Source organism: Rhea pennata, chromosome 1 (genome assembly GCF_028389875.1).
Source record: "Rhea pennata isolate bPtePen1 chromosome 1, bPtePen1.pri, whole genome shotgun sequence".
NCBI lineage: Eukaryota > Metazoa > Chordata > Aves > Rheiformes > Rheidae > Rhea > Rhea pennata.
Genome location: NC_084663.1, coordinates 42,986,309 through 43,006,301, shown reverse-complemented (window position 1 = coordinate 43,006,301; position 19,993 = coordinate 42,986,309). Strand labels below are relative to the sequence as shown.

Genomic DNA, 19,993 nt, shown 5'->3' with positions numbered 1-19,993 from the left:
TGGGGAAAATCATGGGTTTCTTTGAGGAACTGCACCATCTGTATTATTCAAGCATATTCTGCATTTTATAATGATAGGTTTTTTCTTTTTTATTATAAACTCAGAAGTTCTGTGTAATCTTCATAGAAACAAAGAATAGAAATTTAAAAACCCCTGCATATAACAAGCAATTTAACAACAACCCAAAGCTCTTTCTTCCCTGGGAAGATTTCCCTTACAAATGCAGGTATGGTATAACAATAAAATACGAACACTTTCCATGCCAAAGTAAATGGCATCACAAATCATCTGTATAAATACACTGAGAAGAGGTGTTTTTACTGGAATGGTTCTCCCATCCCTTTGGGATCTGTATGTTCTTCCTTCTTATATTACGTTAACATTCATTACGTTCTGTGAAAAGCTGAAAGCCCTGGGCAAAACCTTTCATTTTGTGACCATCTCCTTGGGTACCAAGTCACGAGAATACACAGTTTAGGATAACAGGTGAATAGTATTATCTGCAGGTCACACAGTAGTCATGTTAGAAGCTTGACAATCTGGGCTAAGTAAATGACTCTGAATATGATATGATGCACGAGGTAATTTCAGCATGGTCAGATCCTGACTGAATGAGCTGGAGCTCAAACTATGGCAGCAGTACTATTTATACAGTATCCATTAAAAAACTGAACCAAAGTCACTAGTTCAAAATCCTCATGCTCAAATCTCTGCTAACAATAGGCTCTATTTTCACTATTAAAAAAGCCAGTTAGACCTGCTCTACTATATACCCAGCCTTTTTGACGAAGGAGTTAGATACTCTAAGAATGGAAGCTATGTGGGTATTTCATTCTGCATCTATCTCTAAGATGGGTTTCCTCAAGTGAGCAAAAAATCAGTTTTCCCTCACAAATGCTGCCCCAATGCTCTGTTTAGAACTGAGAGACCTGGTCTTCATGTCTGATGGGACTGGAGACTGAATCCTTGTAGGAAAGGATGAAAACTGAGCAACAAAGCAGTATGCCAATTAGTAGGATCTACGCTACCTCACTACAAATCACGCAATTTCTATTGTAACTTACCTTGCTTGACTTGTGATCTATGTTAAAAGTTGCAATTGCATCCTCAGTTTTTTTTCTGCCAGATTTAGTTATTATATATTCAGCCAGCCTATTAGCTAAATAGGTCTTTCCTGTGCCACTGGGTCCTGACAGAATAATTCTGCGATGCTCCATCAGTAAATTAAAGTACCGCTGGGTAATTGGCTTAGGAATTAACGTATCAAACACAAAACTGTCCAAACTGTTTTCTTCCACTCCTAGAAAGAAAAGGAAAATGGTTTGTCTGCATCCTTGCCAAGGTAAGTTTAGATTTGACCCAGTGCCTGATGATGTCTGTGCCATGCTGAAAGCAGGTAAGATACTTCTGCCTAACTCAAACGCCTATGTAGGTCTTCATTACTGTTGGAAATACTTACGTTCTTCCACAGGGCCAAAAAATTAAACAGTGTCAGTGTCAGTGTCAGTGAGATTAGATGGGTGGGAGAAACTGAATCAAAGCAAATGTGAAGAGAAGGCTCAGTGAGGCAAAAAGACATGTGTTTCAGACACTACAGGCAGTCACGATAGAAAAAGGTCAAAATGACAGCCACAAGGATTACCAGTTGTCAAATCAATACATGCACAGTTCTTTTGAAGGCCTCTCTCCCTTCCAACAGCAAATCCCTACAGCTTTTGAAATATTTCAGTTTTCTCCTGTGGAACTGGGTTAGGGCTATGCATTAATTTTTCTGATCATAAGCTCCTTTTTTTTCCCCCCCTCCCTATTCAAAATTTTTTACTTTGCTGTGATTTGAGAGACAGACAGAGAAGGAAAGGGATATTCTTGGGTTTGCCTCAAAATGCCCCACGGTGGTAGGGGTCAGACTACAGAAGAGCCAAGTCTAAAAGAAAATGAAGGGATGGGGAATGGAGTGAAGAACTATACAGTAGCTGCAAAAATATTCCTGTGTTTTTACCTTTCAGGTTCACAGTGATGATGTTATTATCTCCAACCAGATATCCACAAGGCAGCAGTTCAGGCACTTCTAGGCTATGGGCTCTAATTATATCTCCTATACAATAGCTAGCAATGCAGTCAGAGCTTAAACCCAGGCTGGTAGCTGGATCCACTCGGAAAATATATTCCTGAAATTATATGAAAACATAGGACAAAAAGTAGATGTGGTGACTGAATTAAAGTAATACAGGCACATACTTTGGTATAGATGAAGTCGTATTTCAAGAAGATTCTTGGAGTCACATGCAATAAACACCCTATAATTATGAAAAAAAGAACAACAACATTAAGAATAAAGTTTAACAGTAGTGTCAGCTATAAGTCAAAAAAAGACTTAGTAAGACAAAAGAAAATACACAGAATTTTTCTAAAGTGAGAAAAATACTGAATTAATACTCAATGTCTTACCTTAAAGAGGCGTCTGATTACACCATCTAAAACATCCCATTTTGTTTTTCCGCTAACTCCAATTGATCCTATCAGATATGCATGTGTTTTTTGATCCTACAAAGACAGAGATTTCACAAACTATGCTAAAACTAAATTTACCAGTAAGGAAAAATAATATTATGTAGAATGTGATGCTAAAATTTTACTGATAATCTCTAAGCCAGATGCCACTATTACTGTGGTACATCTATACATGGAAGGAAACAGCATCATACTCCGCTCTTAGGTTGCATCTGCATTTAGAGAAAGCAGAATACAAATAAAATTTGCAATGTATTTGTAATACTTTTGCAATATAAAACATGAAAATATGACAATGTGATGCCAAATGGATTACTTCAGCAGCATATTCATACTTGTATCCTTAGGGTCCAAGGCATACATCTAATTTATAACCATGTTTTAATGGTGATAGCAGGTCCCAGAACATCTCGCTACTAATTAAACTGAGAATTGGTAGTGTCTGAGCCATGACAAAGGCAGGAGGCGGCTACATGGCACTATTAGCATATATTATACTGACTGTATTAAATACATACAGATGACAGAGAAAAGAAGTGTTATCTTTGGGACATTTCCATTTAGTTCATGGCTGAAAATAGTGAAAGGACTTCAGACACCGTACTACAGGATTTACCAGAGCTATAATTCTGAGACGAGATCTTTGGAAAATGAACTTACCTTGGCTCGACTATAGCCCTTGTTTATTGAGACTAAAATTTTCACGCTGTGGCCTTCTTTGTGGAGTGCTCCATCTGCGACATCATCTAGCAAAATATCTATGATACAAGAAGAAAAGGGATTTACCTGACAGATCACTTTGGTTATATTCACCTCACCAGCAAAATACTTGTTCAAAGGGTCTTTTTTTTTAACAAGAAAGGCTGCCATCACAACTACTGGCAGCAGGATCATTTGAACATGCACTTATTCCTACTTTGCCTTTTCTGCTGGACAAATTGTCAATTGTCTGAAGCAGTATTAATTAGAAGCTTTAGCCATGTAAAAATGAGTTAGGGAACTAGAAAGAAATAATTCTTGCATTACAATTTTGCTATTGCTCTCCTTTTTATAACATGGTCAAAATTACCATATGTCCACAAGGCTGTTTAAAACCTAAATTAACTTTACACCTGTGGGCACTCATCATGCCCTTTAGAATGCTATCAAGGGAAAAGTAACAAATCCTTGCGCTGTTATATTTGCTGCTCCATAAAATAGCATTTTAATTTCTCTTTCCAGCTAATTTCCTTACCTGCTGTACACCACATGGATACAGAGTCTTTTTCCCCCATAAAATAGTCTTAGAAGGAGAAACTATTAGAAAATCACTTTGCATTCCTCCTGAAAATGGGACTCTGTGTTCAGCCATTCCTCTAGTTTAAGGTTTTAAGTTTCCTGGAGGTAAAGAGTGATTCTGATCTGCTCTGTGCCTCTGTTTCTAGATGTACCTCCTCCCTAACTCGTAAAACAAGAATACAGAAGGATATATTTCTTCCTAAAGGCTAAGCCTGAGGCCTTACTGCAAGGGATAAAATTGCTGTCTTCCTACAGAGGTGTTCTCAAAGACTCTTCTGTTAGGCTTCCTAACTAAGTATCAAGTAGAAGAGATTTTGGATTTGCATTTTCTTCAAAGGCCAGCACAGTAAGTATCCACTACCCTAAATCCTGCTCATTCTTATTCTGATGATTGAAGTAGTGCCTTGACTTCATGTCATAGTCTGCACAAGGTTGGATTTCATCCAAATTAAACTGAGGTGCCGTAAGATTCAGTCACAGAAGTACTTGCTTAAAGCAAAAACTAAAAAGGCTCATGAATATGGCTTGAATGAATGTATTTAGAAATAAGTGAGTCTCCATGTACAATGTTTGACAGATTACACCCTGACCTAGAAAGCAGATTCTGCTATTTTTTTAAAAATAGATCTAATCAGCAATCATTTTTGTTGCCAATTTAAACAAACTTATGCCTATTTTGTTCCGGGCAGTTGGTTTTCCTGTGCCACCAACATGAGCTTTTTCACTTGACTTGTGTTGTATTTTGGCACATGTGACAAACCTTAACAGTTTTGATAATGCCAGAGTCCTCCTCTGAAGTTTTTTGATCCCTAAATGTCCCTTACATAACCTTTAAAATATATTTTTCTTTAAGTGTTTAGGAATAAGGAACCATTCTGTGTCTAGAAAAAAAAAATCTATCTGCTACTGAGAGCTCTCCCTTTCACTGATATCAAGGCTAAGAATCATAGAATGGTAAAGTTGGAAGGGACCTCTAGAGATCATCTAGTCAAACACCCCGCATAGCCCTGTACGGGGATTGAACCCACAACTTTGGCATTAGCAGCACCATGCTCTAACCAACTGAGCTAAACCTGCCCCCAAGAAGATGCCCAATGGAGCAGATCCCCATTGGAGCATTTCACCAGGGCGTTAATTGCTCTAATTACCTTCTGCCAGGCCTCATCCTTAGTTGCACCATGGAAACCTCTGCTCACTTTTGTCTGAGCCCTGGCACATTGCCTTCATTGGATTAGTACCTACACAGTCTTGTACTGGCCCCTGCTCGCTGCACTTTAATCCAAGGACTGGCTGCAGAGTGGGTGTCTGTGGTTGCCAAACCCCGCCCAGACTTGCCACTCACACCTCTCTGGAGGTGCAGGAGATGGTCCTGCCTTTAGGAAGCAGCAATGAACAGCTTTGGCCATTTCTGGTTAATACTGATCTGCTAGAAAGTGCCACAGAATTTTTAATGCGATGGGTAAAGGGCCTTTCTCAGCTTAGTCCCCAGTATGATTAACTTCTCCACATCTGAGGAACTCTGGTGTAACAGCACTTTAGCTGCCACAGAAATCCCACAGGACTTGGTAGCAAGCTGTCACCCTTCCAAGTTCTCTGGCACTGCAATAAAATGATACTCACAATTATCAAAAATGCTGGATTCATATTTAAATGGAGTACAAATCCTCCACTCCTCATTAGGCACGCTTATTTCTTTAATTTCTTGTAACTAGAAATAATTACTTTACATACTAGAAAATGCTTAGAATCAATAACACAGAAAATTATATAAAGTTTATATTATGTTTACTTCTATATCTAGACAGAGTTATAGCTAAGAGACACAGTGCAAATAGCTGCTATTCATGAAACAGTTTCTGTGATTACCATTTTGAAAATAACTCTGTTCTATTTTTATTTTTTTTTAATGTATGTGGATGTTTGAGCACGAGCTACAGTTACACTTCTTTCTCTGGTGTTTGCAACACTTCAGTGGCCTGACCTTCACTTCAAGGCCTGACCCAGGCTCATCAATTCTAGAAGTTAAATCTGGCAAAAATGTTGGCTGGAATGTAAAGAAAAAATATACCAATTTTCATACAAAATCTGATATTAACCAGAAGAAATCTTCAAATATCCATATAATCAATGACTGGCAAGACACTATGACTAACTGCCAACCCAAATTATAGCAAGGCAGCTTGGCACATTCCCAGCTGTACTCCTGCCTAGACTCTTTCAATAATTATTAACCACATTTTATTGCTTCCAGAGATTGTCTTATACTTTCTATGGGGTCTACATTAATGAGTGGCTTTGCTTTTGCAGTGCTCATGGTTCTAACATTAGAGACAGTACTTCTGTTTTTTGGCCACATAATCAAAACAAGTGTCAAAGGCTTATTATCCTAAACTCTACGGCATGGAAAATAACCACATGTTAATGTCCAGGATGTGGACCAAAGTTCTGCATGCTTTCTCTCATTCAGAGAAGACAACGGGAGTGCTTAGTAAGCCAGGCAGTGTTTTGTTCCTGTGATAAATGGAGATCTAATCCAACATAGACTAACTAGCTATACCACACAAAAAATTATTAGAAGGTAACACTGAGACTGTCTTCCTCCCCATGTTAAAATATGCAATGAGATTAAGTGATCAAACCTAAAGATGAAAGCTCTGTAAATTGAAAAGGCAAGTGTAATGCACTCTGCTCATATTTGTCCCATATGGACAAGACAATATACTAGTACAGTTCTCATGTATACTACAACAGATACTGTTCTTATCAAATAACCAGATAATCAAAAAAAAAAAAACCCCAGATAATCAAAGAGTATTGTAAACAAGGGAGTCAAAGAGAACCTTTGCTATGAATTAAGGAAATAAAATGAACAAGCTGTTACTATTATTCAGACCCTTCTAAAAGTCACATTTTCAGACAGGTTTGCCAACATTGTTCCTCATCGTCATTAGTGAATGAGTATCTGATGTTCACACGAGCAATATGACAGATTTTAATTTTCAGACATGCCTTTTATATATAGCCTATTAAGAGGATGAAAAATAAATCATTACTGAGGCATGCAAGTACACAAAATATATTTACCTGATGTAACAGACTCTGTGATGTTTAAATTGTTCAGAGAAAGTCCTAGTGACTGCCGTGATGAAGATGATGATGTGCTGCTTGAAGACTCTGACGACGGCCGGGCAGGCTTTCCAGTATTACCAGTCTCTGCCTTTAAGCGATCATTTTCAGCTTTCAGTATCTCAATTTCATTCTGTACTCAAAAAAAAAAAACCCAACACGAAAACACAAGAGATTACTGTTTCAGGAAACCACTGGAGGTGGATATTCAGGGCTTGCTGTGCACAAGCAGGAGCCAATTGGTTTAGCAGCTCCACAGCAGTATGTGACACTATAGCAAAAGTATAAACCCAATCAATGAGAAGTAGATTGTCTTCACTTCTAAAATAAAGGAAAAAGCCCTACAACCTTGTTTTAACTTCTGCCTCAAGACAGTTACTAATCAACATAGTCTTCAAGCCTCTGTGTTTATTGTACAGCTGGCTATACTGCACATATAGGGAAAATATTCCCAATTACCCCAGTTTTAGAGTGCTATTTTTTTGTCAAATATCTTAAATAACAGTCAGGTAAGAAAGTTATTCCTAACATTTTGGATATGTATTGACATGCCGTCTCAAGTCTCCGAAAAATATGACTGCCATTGAATTTAAACAGTAACTTCACAAGGGAGCACTGAAATTAAAAATGGACAATTAGAAATTGATATTTTAATAGTTTCATAATCCTTCTTGATATCAGGTAAGAGTTTTTGATCATCTAAACATGAGATTGTTCACATAACGGCCAACAAAACTGCTTTGATGAAAACGTACAGTGGCAGATGGATCAGCACAGCTAGGAATTTTTTCTTAGCTAAATCCTCTGTGGTACCAAGTGATCATTGAATGTACAATAATAAAATGAAAATTTAGCCTGAGCACAGCCCAGTACCAGCTAAATCTATCTTTCAGTTGCTTCATGAAGCACAGTACAAAGCAACTGCTTTTTCTTGTAGACGGTTTTGCACATCAAATTTATTTCCACATTCACTAACACTGCCAAAAGTCCTATCTTTTTCAAAGGTTGCTCAGTCACATTATACAGGTAAAAACCTAAGGGACAACATCACAAAAAGAAATGCAACTGCTACAGAATGATTAGATCATATAGGCAAAGGTGAGGAGAAAGTGAAAGGAAATGGATAAATCAGCGAAATATTGACAGAACGTAATAACGAATGCACCAGTTTAGTCTTAGGTTCAGATCAGGAATAGAGCTATGGTGAAATGAGTCACACAATATCCATCTAGTCCATGGCATAAGCTGACTAATTACATATTTTTCAGCAGTCTTCCATTCAGCTGAGCTTTAGATTTATAAGGTGCTTTGAATATATACAGTTCATTTCCCTTTCCCACCAATCCTACTTTCTCCTCTTTCCAATCCCTATCAGTCTGCAAAATGCCACAGAATTTGGAAACTCCAAAGACTTTCTGTCCCCTCCCTATAAGCCTCTACCTCCTGTTCTCCACTACTGCAAGTAACTATATAATATTCTCATGTCTAGACAGGTGAGTAGTTTTCTGCACATTGCTTGGCTGGAAGATCTGTAAACCAAAGGTAAACTAAACCCATTAATTACGCATTATCTGTCGTTGATAAACTTCTCGACATTTTATCCTACATTTCACTTACCACTTATTAATTATTCTCATCTCCATTATTTGCTAAAAAGCCCTTACAATTATTGTGATCAGAAAAATATAGACATACAGCATCCAGATAATAGTATTTTCCTTTTTACAGGAAAAGTACTACATTTGTCCTTCTCTCTGCATACAGTACCTTCTATAACTTGATAGATAAAAATTATTTGTCCATGGTTTTGTAATTGTCCTATAACTACTTCTTCCTTGATTCTGAGACACAGAGTATTCAGATATCTCAAACGTGGTATTAATCTTTTAAATTTTGTTTTGCTCACCACTGTGGTTACTCCCATTTTTCACATCCTCATTTTTATTCTCTTCCCTTCTCTGATCAACATCATCCTTTCAGAATTGAGGCAATGTGCGCATTTAGTTTTGTGACACAATCCTACTGTCTTTAATAAGCTTTAAATCTTTAAATCAGAATGGTGTCACTTTTTTCTTCTTTTAAAAGCCATACAACTTCTACTGTTCTTTTCAACATCTTTCACAAGGCCTAGCTCAGCTTTGTTCTCCCATGTGTCCACTTTTTGACTTAATCTGTCCTTCTGTTTGTATTCTCAGTAATCTCTCAGTTTATTCCTAATTCCCTTTTAGCATCTTGATATAGCTAATCCATTCTGGAGCAGTCCTCTTGTTGGAGATATGCTTCCATAATGTTTCTGCACCTTGGCCTGAAGATATTCCACGCTTTTACTCGTCTTATTCACGTTCAAGAGGTTTTGAGGCCAGAATACTTTCTAACTTCAGTTTCTCCAAATTGTCTTTCTAAAACTGCAACTCCTACAAATCAGTTTTTGATTATTCTTCCGTTTTAAGTGAAGTTCAGCAAAATACCTCATATCTGTGTTGATTCCCAGGGGTTTGAGCATCTGGGAGGCTGGCAAGGCTATACTTGTTGAAAGGTATGGCTGTGCCTGTACGGCTACAGGCACTAGAAGGCAGAAACTGGAGCAAGCTGTAGCAAGCAAGCTCCTGTAGTTATGAAATCAGCCACTGTGAGCTTCGACACATAAATGTCTACATGCCTACATGCACACCTGGTCTAAGTACTAATCACAGAGCAATTCAGTTTACAAGCCCTATGGGATGGATTCAGCTGTGTAAACGTGTCTTTCTACTGTCATTGTATGAATGGCCTTCCAGTAGTTAAATGTTAAAACTTCAAGTCCTGTCTAGACACCTCAGCCTGGTTCAAATTCAGTTATGCAACTCAATTTCATGCTATGCACCTATGTAAGGATAGCTCCCTAGGTCACACTACTGTGTGTCTAGAGCTCCAGTGAACATAACAGAAGCTTACTCCCCTAGCTCATACATAGACATCTAAATACAGCTGTTCTAATCTCAAACTGAATCCTATCCCATTGGCCTTGATTCAGTTTCCCAAATGCATGCTTCTAAGTACCTTCAGGGATGTTCTAGATACCTCATCTGTCATTCTGGAAGGGCACAGATCTATCTACAGGACCTGTATCACAGTCATCAGATCTGTGTGGACATTGTGGATACTTTTGGACAGCCCACGTGACTCTAGACGCTTATGTGCTGGCAACAGAACTGAGTTTGCACTGAAGAGCACTGTCCCTTTTTCTGCATCCTTTCATCCAGGTAAAGGGGAAAGTTGTTGATAAAGATGTGTTCAGGAAGGATGTGGTAAAATATCATAAGTAATAAAGGGGTGAAATTTTAGCAATGCTGCACACAATACTTTAGTCTAATTTTACATACTTTGCTTTGGCAGGCTATGCCAGGTTAGAAATTAGAAGTGAAGACAGAGTATGCACATATTTCCCCAAATACCCCCTTACCCTCCCTTCCCCAAGTAATGAAAGCCCTGTAGAAATCACTTTGTGATCTGCTTGTCTGCCATGTTGCTTTCCCCAGCCAGAGGATTTTGAATAGAAATATCCCATGGGCAAGGATAACGTCTTCTTCCATAACTTTTCAGCACATTTTGGTTGTTAATATATAAATGCTAAGAATATCATTTTATTGTTATAAAATGAACACTTACCATTTGCATCTTTTCAAAGTACTGTCAATCTGTTGCTTTACTTTATATCGATACTTTTTGGGTACCTGAAACAAAGTACTGGGAAAGGAAACACACCAAGCCCACTCTAGGTGCACCCTTGTCATCACTCAGGCTACTGTACTGACCTGCATGCGGTTCATGGCTTCCCGAATCTGATCCAGATGGTGTGCAGAGCTGAGGGCTTCAAGACGAATGTCTGTTAATTTTAGCTCTTTCTCCCTCAGCTCACTCTTTAGCTGAAGAATAATTTCAGCCTCTGCTTCTGTGCACTCACAGATCCTAAAGAGGAGCAGGAAACAGGTAGGAGATTAAAGGAAGGTTCTCTCCCCAAAGCAGTGTCATTATTAAATATCAAAGTGCAGAAAATGCTTGCTGCTGGTGAAACCTATGAGTGAAGAGAGAATCTTATCAAAGAAACATGAAAAGGCTCAAACTGCAAATTAAAAATGGAAAAAAATCTTCTCCAGATGAAATGATCAGCTTGCTTTATATCTTTCCAGTTTACTAAGATAGTTCCCTATGGTGAAAAACGTTGTTAAAAAACTTATTAGATATTTTCTTTCAAGTGTGTATCATCCATTGACTTTAATTTGATTTTATTTCTGCATCATTTATTTGGTGCAAAGGTTACAATTTTCCTAAGTATCAATATTCAGAACAGAAGTACATTGATCAAATTACACTATAGACATGTATTATCTGTTTGGTATCAACATTTTTTTTTGTTTTGCACAGTACACAAAGAGACAGTCCCTGACCTAATGATCTAAAAGATTTTAATCTGTAAAGATGTTGATTGATAATGGTTCACATTTTTGCCTATAGCTTGTCATTTGGAAATGTACAGTGCCTGAAATTATCGGTTTTTTTTTCCTTAAAGAAGGGATTAAATGCAATCACCATGTGTTTATTTTTCATAAGCATTAATTTTAAGGGAATAACCCATAATATTGTGAGAAAAGATGGAAACATGACGAGCCTAAGGATCCAGCAATTGTCCAATTCTCATGTCAGACTCTGTCCTGCCTTTAAATATCATAACCAGGCTTAGATCTGTTGCATAGCATAGAACCAGTAGAAAATAAAACACTGAATTTTAGATACATTGTTACACTAATCAACCTTTTCAGTCAATTCACTAAATGCCATTTGCTCTTAATTACTGTCACTATAAATACTTAGTGTTTGCAGAGCAATTTAAACATAAAAAGCATGTTGAACTAGTAAGTATTATTATTTTTACTACCAATGTACAAACACTAAACAGAAGTCAGCTTTTAGTTGCCAGAATGTATGCAAATGCATTTTGGGAGAGAAAAATGCAACACTGTTCAGGTCAGTAGTCGGAGACACAATTCCATGCCCCACACTCAATTTTACCGGGATCTATGCTTGTAGATCACGTGACCGTTTTGTCTTTTCTTTGGTGCCCAGACTAGAGATGACCTGCATACACATGTATTAGACAGATGCAAGTGGAAGAAAGTAAAAGGCAATGGTTTAGAACACGAGACTCAGATCAAGGAAAATATACAGAAACCATAAGCAAATACAAAGAAATCATAAGCAAAGGGAAGATGATGAAGTTCATGGCAAATAAAAAGTATAGCAATTTGAAGAAGGAAAATAATTATTATCATTTACAACATGCACAATATTTTTAATGACAGTAAAAAGTGAATAAAGGCATATATACTAGGATTTTTTCCAAATACGAAAATACTTTTACCTATCAAGTTTCCAAATACTTGAAGAACCCATGCCTACAATAACCAAATAAGAAATGAAGTATTAAGAAGAGGTATGATACGAAATTTTATTTACTTGCCTATGTTATCTCATACAACAACTTGGACAGCTGGGAAGCCATGTATATATTTGTTGGCTATTTTCTTTTTGGCATTTTTGCAAAAGTACATTTTGAGGACGGGAAAAGACCCTGACAAGCCAGCTTTAAAGAAGGTAACAGAAGGTAACAGTTAAGCAAAAAACAAGGCTATGGTTCTGGAAGAAGTAGGTAGAAGATGTCTAGACTAGTAACAAAAGCAGAGTGGAAACAGAATGTATGAATTAAATTCTCATTTGAATATTCCAGGACTCTTCAACATTCAGCTCCTACAATGGTGAAATAACATAAGAAGTTCAGACCTCATCAAAAGCAAGAAAAACAAAAAGGTAAGTTAGTATTTCTCAGCAGTCACAAAAAGAAGTTCAGAAACCTGATCAGACCCTAGACAAAGTTTTAAAGTGAGTAGTTAGAAAAACAGAATTTTACTTTTTGTTATAATCTCAGGATTTTTAAATCTTTAGGTTTCTTTGGGTAAAGGGAGCTGAGTCATGATCTTTGAATAGAGGCTACTGACGTTTATGAGAAGTCCTGAAGGTAAAGGAAAGTTAATGGTGCAATGGAAAACAGAGTCTTCCAAAGAAAGTAATGTTATCAGTATAACAAGACAAAGAAATTAATCTAAATAAACACATTTTATGTGTTGTCCCTGCAGAAGGGAAGGAGGAGCCTATGTCATTCTGGGTAGAAAGGTCACAATAATAAAAAATGAGAACAGAAAGATCAGTATTTATAAATGTTATGGGGAAAAACCAGAAGGCCATGAACGGGACAGAATTAGCAAGTTAAGATTCGGGGACCAAAATAGGCATGCAAAGAGTTTGGGATGAAAGACTAGATATGCAGTTTGTCCTTGATAAATTCAAGACAATACCCATACATCCAGAGAGCTCATCAAAGACGAAAGGAAGTGCTGGATGGAAGGAAACAGTTTAAGGTTATGAAAGTAGATCTATGAACTGGAAATAGTAATACAATAGCTGAAACTACTTGTGTAGGTAAGTTTTTTGAAGAAGAGTGTAGGATCAATATGATTAAATCAGTATGATTAAAAGCAGTAACAAGATGGCAATTTCTCTTAAAGCTTTTACTACTGATCTTAAACTTGATGAAGAATCAGTCTCAATGTTCCTAAACATGTAGAAACTCTCCCTTCAGCACACACATACACCTGAAACCATAATAGTGTGAGCTTCCTATAAAACACTCAATAAAACTGGAGACTTAGATGACTTATTCTTACTAGTCTGTATAGAATGTGTGGAAAGAAAAACACTTACTGTGGGGGGGTTCTCTGTGGAGTATATTTGCCAGAAAATTCATGTGGTTGGCAATAAAAATCATTAGAGTCTATAAAAAATCAAACATAAAGAGCACCTATCTAAGACAGAAAAATTCTATAGTACACCTCAGCAATCAGTCATTAGACTAGGATTTGCTGAACAGTTAAGGAAAACATCTGTGACCTGATTTTTCTCAAAGAAGATAGGGAAAGTAAGGCAGGCTCCAGTAGATAATTTCCCCAAACTGGAAAAAGTTACAAGTTTACCAGAACGAAAAAAACTACATAAAAGAATATGAATGGGAACTGGGAATTCTTTAAGACTATATTAAATATCAAAAAGCAATGATTTCATAATGAAGAAATGAGATAGGCTTTGCTAATGACTGATTCTTGGCCCTGACACAATAAAATGTTGATTTGACAAACTTAAAATGTAAAATCCTGCAATAAATTCTAGACAGAAAAAAGAGGTGAAATAGATAAAAAGTATATAAATTAATAGTTATGAAGTATAGAAAGTAATAATAGAAAGGATGAACATCTGGGAAAAATTCATAGCTAGTAGGAAAATAAAAAGACATATTTTAATATGTCAAGAAGAAAAGAAACTATAGTATTCAACCTTTACTAAATGGAAATTATAAAGCAGTTAATAGTGCAGGAAAAGTAGAATTTACCTATTTTGGACATGCATTGGGAAAGCAGTTTGTACCACTAGATATTTTGGGTAAAGGCTGTGAAAGAAAGACAGAACTGTGCTAAGCTGCTGGAAAAGGAGTGTCTAAATAGGAACAAAGGTCTTGAGGGAACTGGCAGATGGACGGAGCAAAGGATCAAAAAATCCTGGCAGCAATGGTTTCTGAAATGCAACTGGCCACGCGTGAGGAGGTCTATTTCATAGTCCTGCCATTTGGCAGGAAAGGTTTGTGAGGACAGAGACTTACGCAGATGTTGACTGTGATGGTTTCATTGACGGCGCCCCGCACTCTGCTGAGCTGTGAGGCAATTTGGGGGACGACGGGAGAGAGGAGTCTGTCAGCTCTTCGATGTCAGAGTGTGAGGAAGGTGGCTTGGTGGACTTCTTCTTTCCAAAGGCCTGTTTGAAAGAGCTTCTTAGCTGGAAAACAAACACAGAGCAGCATTATTTTCCTCCTTTCAGCAGTTTATGTGCAGCTCATGTTTTGAAGAGTTAGTTTGCAGATGCCATCCTAGCCACTGCCTGAGGTCAGTATACAGAAGCAGGGTATTAACATATGCAACACAGTATCTCTAAAAACATGATACAGTGTTTTGTTTGATTTTATTAATCCAGCGCAGCGCAAACTTAATGCTACTGAAGAAGTGCGGGACTGAGCGGTACGGCGATGGGAGAGGGGTGCTCATTTAAAACCATTAATCCTCTGTGGAATCCCATTCCCATGGCATTCCCTTCAAGGTGGCTGGCTTTAAATAACCACTTTGCATCTAGGTAGAGGCAGATACAGCTATTATTAAATGCTAAAAGACAAATCCAATTTACCGGCTTTGCCAATTATCTTTTTTGTTAAAAATTTGAAGAGCCAAACTATTCAAATGCCATAGTTTGGATGACAAGCAAGAGGATTTAAGCTGGGACATGAGGTTTGCTTTATTGTACTGCTGAGAAGAATGTTAGCTGAAAGGTATATACTTTTTGCTGCAGTTTCCTTTAGAGTAGCAAGTTCTCCGAACGTACAAGCGTTGCCTTTCCCCTCTAGAAGCTCTTACCCAGTATTGAAAAGGGACAGAATAGCCAAAGAGCCATTTATTTCAGAAGCCAACAGTTTTGTTTGCAGTGAATTTTAACTAACCCATTCTTTGATACCTTTGTCTAAATACAGAAGTCGTTCACATTAGGAAAATGCGTTTATTTTTTGTTTTTGTTTCCAGAAAGTTGTTCTGATTAAAATTGTATAGAACTCAATGACAAACCGATTCCCCTATAAAAAATGAGATACTCAAACATTTTATTTCCATGGTATAATTGTAGAGTGGGGAGTGTGACCACTGATCAGAAAAATATTATTTAAGTTCTTTCCAGCTCATGGTATCTAACGAGAAAGAAATGGATTTTGGCTACACTCCCCCTTTCTATAGTCTAAACTTTGAGATTAAAATGAATAGAGACAAACTGAGAAGACATACAGGATAATCTGTTTTTAGAAGGTATAAAAGCCTACTGCCAAAATAAATAGCAATCATGCCAAGATAGGGTTCTTTATAGATGCATGCCAAATTTTCCATGGTTTATATTCACCTCACTTCCTCTAGAGTTCACCTTGCAGAAACATGAAAGAGTGTGGAATTACAAATCAAGGGAATGAAGGCTGATCAGAATTTTAAAACAAATGTTTATGCAGGTAATATTTTTAAAACAACAAAAACATTTTCTGATTATCTATTTAAACTATTTGATTAAACCCTTAGCACTATCTGATATTTGTGTGTTCCAGTTGAGAAGCATCTTAATTTCTTTAAACACCGTACTATTTCTATATGAATATTCTTAATAGAGTTCAACTCTCTTCACTGCTGGGTGACATATTTGAGTCAAGCTTTTGAATCAATCTCCTATGGAAGAAAAATAGGGTATCATTGTGGCCAGAGATGTTTTTGGTCATAGCCACTATTGTTAAGGTCATTTTTAAGTTTGTTTTTTTTTTGGTTTTTTTTATGATGATCTTGACTTATGCAAATAATTCCCCATTGGTAATCAGCAATTTTTAGTTTGCTGTTACTGTCACAGTATGGATACAAGTGAATTGCTTCATATCCATCTGGCCCCACAAGAATATTGTACATGAAATTGGCCATTATGCTACTCAGGCACTAAGAAAAGACATAACAGCTGAAACATAGGTTTAAACCTGCTGAGCACTTACCCAGTTCTTCTTTTTCTTTTTCTTGGAGTCAGCATCATTACCGCTGCCAATGCTTGAATGGCTTGTAGCACTGTTGATGCTGGAAACGCTTTCTGAAGAATGCTGCCGCCTTATACGTAAATCTATAGAAAAGAAAATACTGTGAAAGCCATCTGTCCATGTGATGCAGCCTCTGTTTCAATATAATAATCATTCTTGTACTTATGCAGCATCCTCCTCTTCAAAGGGAGCCTAAACACACAGAAATGGCATTGACCCTACAGCGGCACGGATTCAAGCTCCTTCAGCCTGTGAGACACCACATGGGAGTCAACGGGGATGTACACAATCAGGCTCACACTTCTGTGCTTCTCTGAACTAGGGCCTTACTGACATGACGGTAATGACTCTGCACAGCAATCCATGTCGGCATAACCTCGTAGCTCAGCAGTTTCTGTTACAGGTGGATTACTTGAATTACTACCATTCCATCTGCTACTTAAACAGTTCTTTTTCTGAAGCATATAGGCACCACTTGACTCGTATAGGCCTAATCAGAGTTCAGACGCTACTTTTTGATACACTCATTTTGATTTTCTGATGGAAATAGGCAGGCAGAAGTTCATTAAAAAGGAACAAAATAATAAAATAACCAAAAAGTGGAGAATATTAGAAATGGCTAGTGAGGCTTTTGAGTTTCAAGTTCTTAAAAGTCTCTAATAGCTATATCATAATCACTGGAAAATATTCTTGCAGAATGCAACCACTAATACCAAGGGAAATTACTTTTTAGATTATTTTTTAATTCCTAGAAGTTAGCTTTGCTATACTCAAGCCATGCAATGAAATGACCTTAGGGCAAATGTCTTATTTAAATAATGACCTCTTTAAAGAAAGATCAATGACACTCTCAAAAAATGAGTGCTGCTATCATTTTTTCCTGAAGTAATTCCTTTGCTGTTGCTTATCAATAGGCATTTTTGAAGTGTGTATTTATCATGCAACGTCTGCCTAACTGCAATGACAAATTAATTCAGCATCTGGAATTTAAAATGCCTGCTTTCCTCCACTGATTTGGCACTTCTAGAATAAACAGAACTGTCATCAATTCAGCTCTTACTAATGAGTACAACAATTTCCAGAGCTACACCTTGCTCTGAATTTCCAGTTTATATCCATATTTCATCATAGCACTTCGCTACTGCCTGGGACGCACTTCAATACAGAACTGTGGCAACAGGGTTAACTCTTGATACCCAGTGACTGACTCCAGGCCACACAGTTCGGAGAAGATGAGGATCCAGGAACTCTATGGCAAATAGGAAAAGCAAGCATAGTTCCCAGCTGTGCAAATTCCACAACACTTGACACTGACTCCAGAATGCACGTGCCGTTGCAACAGAGTCCCCACAACAACAGGAAAGCAATGACTTAGCTTTTCTCTGGGGAGAAGCTCTGAATTAATTTTAGTAATGGCAAAAGCATACCTTTGTGGGTATGATCAGGACCATTCAAGGCCCCTTGAATAGCAGCTTGTGCAGCAGAATTCTGGGCTTTCAGCATTTCAATGGTTTCCCGTAGTTCTATAAGTTCAGATTCCTGTGGGAAAAGCAGAGAGCTTCAGAATACATGGCACGAGAACAATATTTGTCTAAGTTAAAAAAAAAATGACAAGACTGAAGCTCACAGATTTGTCTGAGTGAATGTAAAGCAACACTAATTTCAAGTAGAATGCATATTTTCTCTGCAAAGTTATTAAACTCAAGTAATGTATCCTTTTGTAGTTATTCTATATAAAATATTGTGATATTTCAAGGAGAAGAAAATATTCTATTGATAAATACTAACCTAAAAGGAGGCTTAAGCAGAATATTTATTTCTAAGATAAGAATTCCCCCATCCCCAAATCTTATTGCCAGAAGACAATGAAATAGTCTAAATTGCATCCTTCAGCATGTCTTACTACTACTTATTGGACAAATCCTAACCTGAATTTCTGTATTTTTCAAAAAATTTAAAATGCTAAGCAGTAAGTCAACTACTAAAAAATGTTTAATATTAACTGTCCTGTAATTTAAAGGGAAATTACTCTGCTTCACTGCAGTAAGTTCTCTATTGGAATGCACAGCCAATTTTAATTAAAAAACAGCTTTTATTACAGCTGCATTAAACCTGTTCTTCCAGTCCTTATTTATATAATGCGGATTAAAGGAATTTAATTTCAACAGTAGAGAAAAGAAGTGAAGGAAAAAGACATGATCGAAATCTTTTGGGAGACAAGCTTGCTTATGAGATGATTTGTTTCAATGTCACTGCTTAATCTCTTCTTGAAGGAGAACATTCTGAGAGAAATTATACTTTGTAAAACAGTCAAATAGTCAAATGTTTTGGTTTTAATAAAACTCCATTGTGGTGTTTTGCTAAGATGAAACAAGGAAAGCAATACAATTATTTCCTACCCAGTTCACAATGAATCCTGCCATACTTCATTTGATGGTACTTGACCAGACCGTGAAATGTTATTTTGATAGCCAGGTGCATGACTTACAACTTATTTACTCCTGAACTTGGTACAAAGCCTCATATTAAATTCATTAGCTATCAGGTTTAGATTTTTTTCAAAACAGTCAAAAGAGCATAGTGAAAAACAAAGCTGTTTTTTAGTGAATAGGATAGCCAACCTGCATTAACACTGAATAGAGACATTTTTTTTTCGTCTTAAGATTCTTCCCTTCCCATAATTTATTATTCTGACAATGCTGTCAAGCTCAAATGAAGTACTCCCGTAGGTTATGATGAATCTTTGTTATAAGATCTTTCAATATGGATTAAACCTAGAGCCACATATGTTTTAATTAAAAACTGAAAACGAAAGATTTTTATCTTTAAACTATTCTATGGTATCGTCTGGGTAAACCTGATGCTGCACAGTTTTATTCTCCCAGAGCTTTATAAAGATTTGATCAGAATGGCTATTAAAGAAAGACCTGTCTGTCTTATTGTCACAGCTGTCCTTGTTCTCATTCAGTGTTTTTTAAACAAATCTAATAAAATCTGATGACTGTTTTCCACATTAGAGCATATGCTTTGGTCAACGCACCTTTTGTTCAGCTGTCATTGTTAGACTTTGCAATCGGCCGGTCATATTTCCTAAGCTTTTTTCAAAAGCTGCTACTAGATGAGCCTATGAAAGAAACAGAACAAAACATTTGTTGGTACAATGGGTCTTAAATGTACTTTAAAACTTTCAGGAATATGAGGAATGTTTCGTACATTTTGTCTAGACAAACAATATCAGGACTTTGTTAAATCCAACACTCCTGCTCTGGGCTATCTCACAGATCTATTTTAGGGTTTTTTTTTTCCTGCAAGCTTATCATCTTCAACTCTTTTGTATTA

General features: G+C 37.0%; 1 protein-coding gene across 2 annotated transcripts in view; it reads right to left on the bottom strand.

Moving 5' to 3' along the window:
* The window catches only part of NAV3 (neuron navigator 3), a 411,497-nt gene that overhangs the window by 9,514 nt on the left and 381,990 nt on the right, over positions 1–19,993 (bottom strand). The window contains exons 21-31 of one of the 2 annotated variants that reach the window (XM_062584755.1): positions 19,695–19,778; positions 18,082–18,193; positions 16,616–16,737; positions 15,991–16,011; positions 14,660–14,832; positions 10,710–10,863; positions 6,874–7,048; positions 3,172–3,269; positions 2,449–2,544; positions 2,000–2,168; positions 1,065–1,300 (exon numbers count right to left, since the gene is read on the bottom strand). In XM_062584755.1, coding sequence (XP_062440739.1) covers positions 1,065–1,300; positions 2,000–2,168; positions 2,449–2,544; positions 3,172–3,269; positions 6,874–7,048; positions 10,710–10,863; positions 14,660–14,832; positions 15,991–16,011; positions 16,616–16,737; positions 18,082–18,193; positions 19,695–19,778 — 1,440 coding nt within the window. The remainder of the gene's footprint in view (positions 1–1,064; positions 1,301–1,999; positions 2,169–2,448; positions 2,545–3,171; positions 3,270–6,873; positions 7,049–10,709; positions 10,864–14,659; positions 14,833–15,990; positions 16,012–16,615; positions 16,738–18,081; positions 18,194–19,694; positions 19,779–19,993) is intronic. The other variant, XM_062584764.1, reaches the window with a different exon arrangement.